The sequence below is a fragment of the Parambassis ranga genome, chromosome 3 (assembly GCF_900634625.1).
Source record: "Parambassis ranga chromosome 3, fParRan2.1, whole genome shotgun sequence".
In the NCBI taxonomy this organism is placed as follows: Eukaryota; Metazoa; Chordata; class Actinopteri; family Ambassidae; genus Parambassis; species Parambassis ranga.
This window is the reverse complement of record NC_041024.1, coordinates 10394292-10403679: the sequence shown is the minus strand read 5'-3', so window position 1 is coordinate 10403679 and position 9388 is coordinate 10394292. Positions and strand designations below refer to the sequence as shown.

Genomic DNA, 9388 nt, shown 5'->3' with positions numbered 1-9388 from the left:
TTAAAAATTCAAAGAGACCGGAATGTTTCTTCTTTCTTTCTTTCTTTCTTTCTTTCTTTCTTTCTTTCTTTCTTTCTTTCTTTCTTTCTTTCTTTCTTCTGATAGACTTGATGATCATACTTTAAATTAACAGAATTATAGCCGTTCTGCTGCTCTCACAAACATTTAGCTTCACTGAAAATAGTTGTGATAGAAATAGCGTTGCAGCTCGCTCTGTATTAATACTCTCGGAAAATGCTACTGTATACATGACATCGGTGCTGCTCAGGCAGCTGTGATTAAGGGGGTGGGGTGAGATAAATTAAATGCCATTTATATATGCAACCGTGTTTACAATGTGTAAGAATTGTGCACCCACTCTGACCCTGCTGCAGGTATATTTTCAGCCTAATGTCTTATCACAATTCTGCATTCTTCCTCTTGCACAGGCCACACTAACAATAGCCCACTCAGATTTGTGCTACACACTATTACAGTTGCCACTTAACAGTTATCTCAGTATCTGGGAAATATGTGTTTATTTTCAGTGGTCACACTTGATGTGACACGTTCAAAAACTGGCAGCCAGTATTTAACTTTGACACTGCCCTACTGTCATATGAACATTTAGGTACAGCAGAGCAAAGAGTGGTGGTGGATTCAGATGGAGTGACTGCTTGTTACTTCTAGAATAAGAATAACTGACTTCTCAGTGGATCAGTCACAAGGTAACAAAAAGAGAATTCACAGAGCTGTATTTTCTAATTAGCATTTTTTTTACTTTGCTGCTGTGGAAACAACAGGTGAATGAAAAATTAAATGTTCCTTCTTTGTTTTCAGACAAAATATCATTGTGACTGTGAGGTTGCACTATTGTGTGAATGCCACATGTGTTTACAGACAATAACATGTGAGACGCTGTCTGACATCTGGAAATCTGACAGAATGCATAACACAATACAGCTGAAGCCAGGCCTCACTCTGTAGCTCCGGCATCTTCTCAGGAATCTCCTCTCTCTTACAATCATAATCTCCATTTACCTCAGTGTGGTAACAGCACAGATAATGTACTCTCATCTTATCTTCCAGCCTGCAGTGGGTTTAGGTGTTTGTGTGTGCGTGTGTGTGTGTGTGTGTGTGTGTGTGTGTGTGTGTGTGTGCAACATTTCAACATTAACTCCACTGTTTACATTACCAACAACTTTTTTTTAATCATTTTGCTACAGGGCGCACTTTCAGTCTGCCAGTTTCAGGTCTGCAGCCAGAGTGCGGACACATGGTGGTTTTACAGTGTAGCACATCACACATACAGTGTGCAGACAACTAAACTGTCAGAGCTGCCGTTGGCTGCTGTTGTGCATGCTTTTAAATAAATATCTCTGTCCTGTGTAATCTTCTCGATGCCACAGGATGTCACAGACAAGTTATTGTACTCTATCACAAGCTCACTAGATCAGATAAATGAATATAAAAGTCATGTTCATAAATAAAGCCAGCATCTATACAGTTTAATTTACAGTTAGTATGCTAGGAGAAAGGACTCAAATCAACAGACATTAAAACATTATCTAAACAGTCCATTGCAACCTTTTTAACACCTCTAAGACTTTTTTTTTGCGTGGAGAAACTGACAGTGTGTAAAGCCTTTGATGATGATTGGCTGTTGAGGGAGGGGGCAATACATAGGCTCTAATAAATGTGAAGATTCATCATGGTCTCTCATCAATGGCCAGGAGCCTGTAACACTCTATTGCTCCCACCCACTAAAGTTCCTTTTTTCATTTTACAGTCAAACAGTGGGCCTTTTTTCTTTTTTCTCTTAAAATCATTTTATCTGACACAGCTTAAGGCCTCTGAGAGGTCATAAGCTTATTCTATACAATCTGAGAGAGGGAAACATTTTTTGGTTTTCGTTGAGTGAGAGGAAATTTTGAAACATTGTGCAATGGTGCCGCAAAGGTTTTGAAAGGTTTTGTGAGAGCCAGCAAAGCATCTGAGAGTCGGTCCGTTGGAGAAGGTCTCCATGTTGCATCCATACAGAATGGAGAGCTACTTAATCCCAACTGTGAGTATGATTTATTTCATTATTTTCTAAACTCCCAGCACCTTGGGCTTTAAAGAGGTCCGTGAACTGCTTTTTTTTCTTTTTCTTAATGGAGCACACAAACACTTTAAATAACCACAGAAGCTGACAGCTGTACAGCATTTCAAATTATATGACTTAGTGTGGTTTGAAAACAGGACAGAAATTCTAAGGCTTTTATACTACGGGCGACACGAAAATGAAACTCAACACTTCTTGAGAGTTTCAGAACTGTAGAGGCAAGAAAAGAAATGGTCATTAAAACAAAAGGCTTTATCTGATTTGTATGTAAACTCAAAAACAGATATGAAAAACTACAAAATACAAAATACAGATGATTTCTTTTCTTTTTAAAGATGAGAGGTAATCATATTATGCTCGTTGTCTGCACTGTGTTTGTGAAACTTTTCTCTGTCATCATGTTGTTTCTGAAACTGTTTTTATTTGGCTCTGCAGCACACAGAAGAAATGTATGACGCAGAAATCTACAGACATCAAATTGCAGAATATTATAACCCATATGTACTAGATCCTGATATCCAGGCAGGTGAGTTTTACTTCACCCTCCGCTTCATCATCATTGTATGAAACGTTAACAAATACATAAAGCTACTTATTGAATTTATTAAATGAGTGAGTTGTTTTTTTAAGATTTTAAAAATGCAAACATAGAAACAATCAAAACTACGAGGATGATGGGAAATTCTATTACTAACTACGTGAGATTAAAAGACATTTGAATTCTTTGCTCTTCATTTTCATAAGGAAAGAAAGTTTTAGTCATCTCTCGATTTAAGGCCTAATGTGGTAACACACACTTTTTTTGGTGTATTGTACATAAAAAGACTGCTGCATGTGCAGCTGGAGCGCGACACATCAGGGTGTATGGAACACAGGAAACAGATGCCATTTCTTTCGGCCGCTAGAACTACAGACATAGAACAACTTTCGCCCCATGGGGTTTTGTTGATACAAGAGAGGTGCTTTATACTTTCCCTTGTAATCAACTGTTTTGAATGTTGCACCAAAACAACTCAAATTAGGGGCTGGGTGGAGAGGCTTCAGCTGTCATTTGTGAAAAAAAAGACATATAATGTCTAATATTTGTATATGACACAGTTAAAATGTTTGAAACCAACATACTGCATTTTGAAATGTCTAAGTGAATGTGTGGCCAAGATTTTAGTTCATATTTTAAAAGTACTAATCTTTCTCTAGCTGCCTTCCTGCTTTCATTAACATAGGAAAATGATGGTCTGTTCCATTTTCTTAATGAATTCTGAAACTGTGAGTGGAGAAAAAGCTAAAGACAGCAAAGAAAGCGTGAAAAGTCAAACGGCCGGGGGGACAAACACAGGAAAGAGCTTCATGCTGAGTCCTTTACTATTTCACCAAGTCAATGCAAACTGAAGCACTATGAGTAAGCAGCTGGTTGCTGAGCTGACTTTAACTGCTGTATGACAAAAATGATTTTTCATAGAAATGCTGTCTGGCTGTTTCATGAGTCACGTCTCCCTGCATCTGAGCATGGATTCCTGTGATGTTAAATGTTTCTAGTTTCTATCTGGAGTTTTTATTGGGTGTCTTGTTTTTTTGCAATGAGATGTGTCAGATGTTGAGACAGCGGAGTTGAATTTAAATGGCTGTTTCTCACCTTCTCTATTTAGAGCACTGGGACTACCACCCGCACCCTCATGTGCACCCTGCAGAGTTTGAAAACCTTCAAGAGACCAACTTCACAGAGCTGCAGAGCGTGCAGGCTCTGCACCCGCCGGGCCTCATACGCCATGATGCTATACGATATGAGACAGAGAACCTGCTTGATCCAAATCTCGGGGCACATCCACATGTGTTACAGCAACCAGTAAGTCCCTCTGCCACCAAGCTACAACACAAACTCAGCCAACAGTCACTCATCAAGTTAGCCGCTGCATGTTGTTGGTGTAAGAAAGTAAAGCACAACAAACAGGAAATGAGTTTGAGGCCTTAAAATATCCCTTTAAGCTCATTTTTTTCACAGCTGGAATTTAAATCAGAGGAGCTTTCAGGAGACAGAGGCCTTTTAAGGTCCTGTGAGAAAAATCAGGAAGTGAATCTATGAGTTACAAGAAACACTTTAATTTTAGGGTTTTCTTTTTTAAAAGTTTAGTTTTAATAGCAAACCTTTTTTGAATAGATTCTGAAGACTCAGCAAAGTTCACTTAGAAGCCACGTCTGCACGTATCAACCCTCCAACCAACGAACTGGAACAGAGCTTATTACTGTCTCTAACCCTGCTTTTATTCAGACACCTTTCCACCATTTGATGAGGAATATCAAGTCATGTTAAACAGATGAGTACAAACGAACTGATGTGTAATGTAGAGCACAAAACAGACTATTAAAAAGAGTTTAAAAACAGAGAATAAACACGTGTTTACAGTGATGGAAGAAATATTCAGATATTCCTCTTAAGTGGAAATTCCACTATAAGCTAAAAGGTGCAAATTCTGCATGAAAAGAAGAATAAAAGGTCAAATATAGTAACTACACACATGCTGGTGGAATGAATGTAAATTCCAGGAACACTGTATCATGTTAGGACGTTTATTTGCCTTGCCATTTTCTAATGTGCGTACAGGTTCATAAGGTTGAGAGACAAAAATACATGAGTACAGATGACTTTAAAGAAATTATGTTTAAAAAAAGGTGTTAAAGTTATAAGGGATTATAAATGTCTTTTCATCACACATCATAAGACAAGTAAGTGATATTTATTGATGAAGGTAATCTTCATGATAGGAAGAACAAACCTGCCGTGTCTTTATCTGAGTTCAGATGTGTCATGGACCTCACTGTACTGTAAGGTCATGACATTTCAGTATTAAACATATAGAAACCCTAACTTCCTAAACACAGCTCGCAGCCCGCTCCTGTACCCACAGCCGCTTCTGGCTCACATGATGGTTTTCACTTCTGAGCAAGCAAAATTTCCCTTTAAAAAAAAAAATAGGGTCAGCCATTTTTACAACATGAGGGAAAGGTCAGTGCGTTTGGAAAAAAAAAGACAAGGCGCTAATTCATCAGTTAAAATGTGCAAAGTGAAAAACCACTTTTCACACATGGAATTCACATTTAGGGGTCTGCTACTCACGGCTGTTTTAGCGCATGTTAAGAATACACTGACAAGTGCTGCTCGGCCAGGCACACAGCAGCTACAGCGGCGTCCACACATCACAGCTCAAGCAGAGAGAAATTCAGTTACAGTGAAAACATTTTAGCTGAAACCCACCCTTCAGTGTGCGGTCTGTATCTGATGTCAGGTACAATATGATACCAGCAGCAACGCAATCTCTCTTTTCAGCTCTCTGAAATGCCGGAAGGCCCAAAATAAAACATTTGCTGTGTGTTTGAAAATGAAAGATGGAGGATGAACTACTTTATAATAATTACACACAGACAAATTACAAGGAAAATTTCTGTTATGACAAAGAAGCCTGAGGCGACTAAAGCTTAAGTTTAGGACTAACACACTTACACAGTCTTTTATTTTGATGCAGGTAACGTTCTTCCCTCGAACCCTGTACCAGCCGCACACGTCCCAGCGCAGCTCTGATGATGAGGAGCATGGAGAACGGAGTCCCCCGCTGGAAGTGTCTGATGAAGAGTGTTTGAGAGATCGAGTGCAGTATGTCACACCAGGCGAGCTCGGTAAGGAATCTGATTCACTTTTTCTGGTTCTTAATAGAAATGAGCTCTGCTGGCCAGGCAGGGGGAGACGTTTGCTCACCTATGGTCAGACTCAGGACATGTACCCCAGTCTTCTGTCAGTCTGGAGCTCGGTCAATGCCACCTTCCAACCTCCACCCTGTTTTTTTGGGGGGTATTTACACAACCTATCTTAGATATGATAGCTGGCATTCAGAAAACACATATGAATGAGGGCTGGTGTCTCTTGGGGTGGTCAGTAAGTCAAGTCAGCTTTGTGTTCTGCTGACAGCTTAAGTTTAGGATCGGCTACTAATTGCACAATTGCTTTTACATTGCTGGTCTTGCATCTTGAACGGATGTGGGCCCAACCGCCCCCCCCCCCCTCCAAAAAATACATCTGTTATTTATTTGAAAACATTGGTCTCAATACTGTGGAAATCAATCAGTCTAACTCCGTGTTTATTAAAATGGTGTAATGGTCTGACTCACCGCTCTACCAAAGTCACAGAGTGTCTGCGTCAGTTTTTCTGCGTTTTTTTGTTGTTTTTTTTTTTGTCTTTGTTGTTAGCCGTGGTTTGTTGGCTTGCTAAATAGCCTCTGCACTTCCACTTTTGACCAAGCTTAGGATTTGACCGGATCAGCTGAGCCTGAATAATGTTTGGTACACAGCATTAGCTGTGGTGAAGTGTGCATAATGTACCTTTTCAAATAGTTGCATGAGGTTGTTTTCTTTTATAATCAAAGCACCAAGGTGAGTGCCTCAGTGTCACTGATTTTATGCCATACTTCACTGGTACTTATAACACCATGCCCACAGCCAACCATTCTTCATCTGTGCAGAGTCCCTGTAGGACTGGAAATGAATAAAGAACACAGACAGATAATTAAGTGACCTTAGTTTTCACCATCTGTTTCTCTCATTAACATTTTCTAGTCAAGGTTAACCAGGCAGAGGCAACATGCACAGTCCTTAAATTAAAATGTATTGTGAATAACAGCAGCCATAAGGTGTATGCATGTGTGCACACTGTCAGGGTAAAGGGGTTACACACTGTATGAAATTAGCAGGATGGAAATGATCTGTGGTCACAGTCCTTAGAGATAAACACTGTCATTATCTGTACTTTTTAATACGTGCAGTGTTGTACCATTTTCACAACTAGAAATTCACCTCACACACATCACATCACTGCCATATTTACACAGGGGTCTCATTTACATAGGTGTAGATCAGAAGGTGCATTATCACATACTGTGACCATGACAAAGTAACTCGATGTCTGTAAACTTATTGAGTTGTGTGAATAAGTGCATGATGGTGTGTTTTGTGAAAGGAAGACTGATGACTAAATCTGGCCTAAGAATGTACGATGGCCAGAACATTAAAAAATGCATGCAAATAATTACAGTAACAACATAACAGTAATAACGTAACAGGACAGAACAAAGTAGAAAAGTAGAAATAAAAGTGAGTAGTCCCACACCAGGAGTCAATCCCACAAGCCACAGAACAAAGCCTTTATATAAATACCAATGATCCAGTGATAAGAGCTCTCAGGATAATGATAAATATTACAATATCCATATTGAGTGACATTTTTGTACAACTACAGAGCCACCTACAGCATATTTTCTATTTAAACTATACGGAGCTGAATTACGGTGTATGTAGTTTTCTACTGGTGAGAGAGTGACTGCTGTTCTAGGTTTCATTTTAGTCACAAGACACTATTGACACTACTTCTAATGATGGAACTGATCTTTTCAAAGGGAACAAAAAGAAGATCCGACTGTACCAGTTCCTGTTGGACCTTTTAAGGAATGGAGATATGAAGGATAGTATCTGGTGGGTGGACAGAGACAAAGGCACATTCCAGTTTTCCTCCAAACACAAAGAGGTGCTGGCACACCGCTGGGGAATCCAGAAAGGAAACCGCAAAAAAATGACCTATCAGAAGATGGCTCGGGCGCTGCGTAACTACGGCAAAACCGGAGAGGTGAAAAAGATCAAGAAGAAGCTAACATATCAATTCAGTGATGAAGTTCTGGGGAAGAGTCATCATGATAGAAAAGCTTACATGTAGACAGGAGGGATGCCGAAGTATCAGGTATTCTGTAGATACTCAGTTAACCAATGTGGTAGATAGCATTATATCAGTAGCAACAAATACTGCTGTACAGTGGGGCCAACTGCTTCCAGATCTAATCACCCCAGGAAGACGTTTCAGCCAAAGACATGACCATTAGAGTCAAAGAAAGTCAAAGAGCCAAAGTACTGAGGGGACACCATCGAGCTTCAGCTTCAGCCTGTCTCTAAAAGTCTGGAAATGAGCAGTATCAAAGTCTGGACCAAACAAAATGTAACTCCACGTCATTTACAAATGTGTACAGATATTTGTGAATGGGGGGAAAAAGTGTATAAATATTTGTTGTTATTGTTTGTTAATTTTATTGCTTTTGATTTAGAAAACCAACCAACCAAGAAAAACAACAAACAGCAAAGGCAATATTTCCTGCACATTCATCTACTTCTAAAGTTGTTTCTCATAGGCTTCACCAGAATGTGCACAGACTCACTGCAGTAATGACTCTGTGTAGTGTTCAGTATGCTCCTCTTATATGTGGGTAATCACAAACATTTATCTGTTATACAATTGTATATTTTTTAATATTAAAGTCCATAGTTTGCTTCATGGCATCCATCTAGACCTCAGCCATCTTTCTACTGTGTTTGATGCTTGTATTGGACAGCCTAAGTTCTCTTTTTAATTTTGGTAATACTATTATATGTACATATTTACATTTGCAGTTTTCATTTTTTTTCATTTTATTTAAAACAGGGGACACCAATGAGATGGACTAAGTGTGAGCATTAGGTTTTATTTACATGGTACAAAACATCATCACAGTCACATGATAAGAATAGTTTGTACAAGTAGATTAACTCTGTATAAGTATGAATTTCTTGTGAAATGAATAAATAAATAAATTGTCCATCAATGTATGTGTGTTGGAATCATTGAGACATCAGAGGTAAACCACGCAAAAGAAGAAACAGAGGCAAACACTGTATAATTCTGAAGTGTCGTCTGCCATCTGTCATTACAGCGAAAAAGATAATTGGTGACCAATGAGGAACTATGAGGTTAATACAGGGCCTGGAGGGGTTAAGTGGCCTGTCACCAAGTACTTACATTTATCTTCCATATGCATCATGAGACACTGCAGGCACCAGCTGTCTATAGAATATATGATCTTTAACAGGTAATATATAAAATATATTTTGAAATGTATATTTATTAACACTAAGGGTTTCAGTTATAATTTCCCATGCTTTCAGCTGATAATAATAGTAAAAACATAAAATACTACCACATCTATCTTTTAACTGAAAAAAATCACCCAACTTTTTTAATTCTAGTTTAAAAAATGCTTAGCCTACTTGATAAAGTACTAGATTATTTATAGAATACTAGCAATAATGAATAACTGCTTGCTAAAATGCAATGTGCAGTGTGTGAATACATAAAATTACTACAGCACCTGGTCTCTTAGAAGCCAACAGCTCCCCACAATGGTCAGGCTGTAATTGATATCCTTAAACTAACAGGTGGGGGAGAAAAAAGAACTGGCCTA

General features: G+C 38.8%; 1 protein-coding gene across 1 annotated transcript; it reads left to right on the top strand.

The window, feature by feature from the left end:
- The first annotated feature begins 1703 nt into the window (after nt 1-1703).
- On the top strand, nt 1704-8752 carry spi1b (Spi-1 proto-oncogene b). Its single transcript, XM_028402418.1, has 5 exons — nt 1704-2044; nt 2519-2609; nt 3730-3926; nt 5602-5752; nt 7523-8752. The coding sequence occupies exons 1-5, from the start codon at nt 2003-2005 to the stop codon at nt 7834-7836; spliced, it is 795 nt and encodes a 264-aa protein (XP_028258219.1). The 5' UTR covers nt 1704-2002; the 3' UTR covers nt 7837-8752.
- Nucleotides 8753-9388: the final 636 nt, after the last annotated feature.

What these genes read in the sequence shown, in the direction of transcription:
- spi1b (XM_028402418.1), top strand. Translation starts at nt 2,003, where the DNA reads ATGTTGCATCCATACAGAATGGAGAGCTACTTAATCCCAACT. An exon ending in AGAGCTACTTAATCCCAACT is followed by an intron (nt 2,045 to 2,518) that starts GTGAGTATGATT and finishes TTGGCTCTGCAG; the next exon opens with CACACAGAAGAAATGTATGA. An exon ending in TGTCACACCAGGCGAGCTCG is followed by an intron (nt 5,753 to 7,522) that starts GTAAGGAATCTG and finishes ATCTTTTCAAAG; the next exon opens with GGAACAAAAAGAAGATCCGA.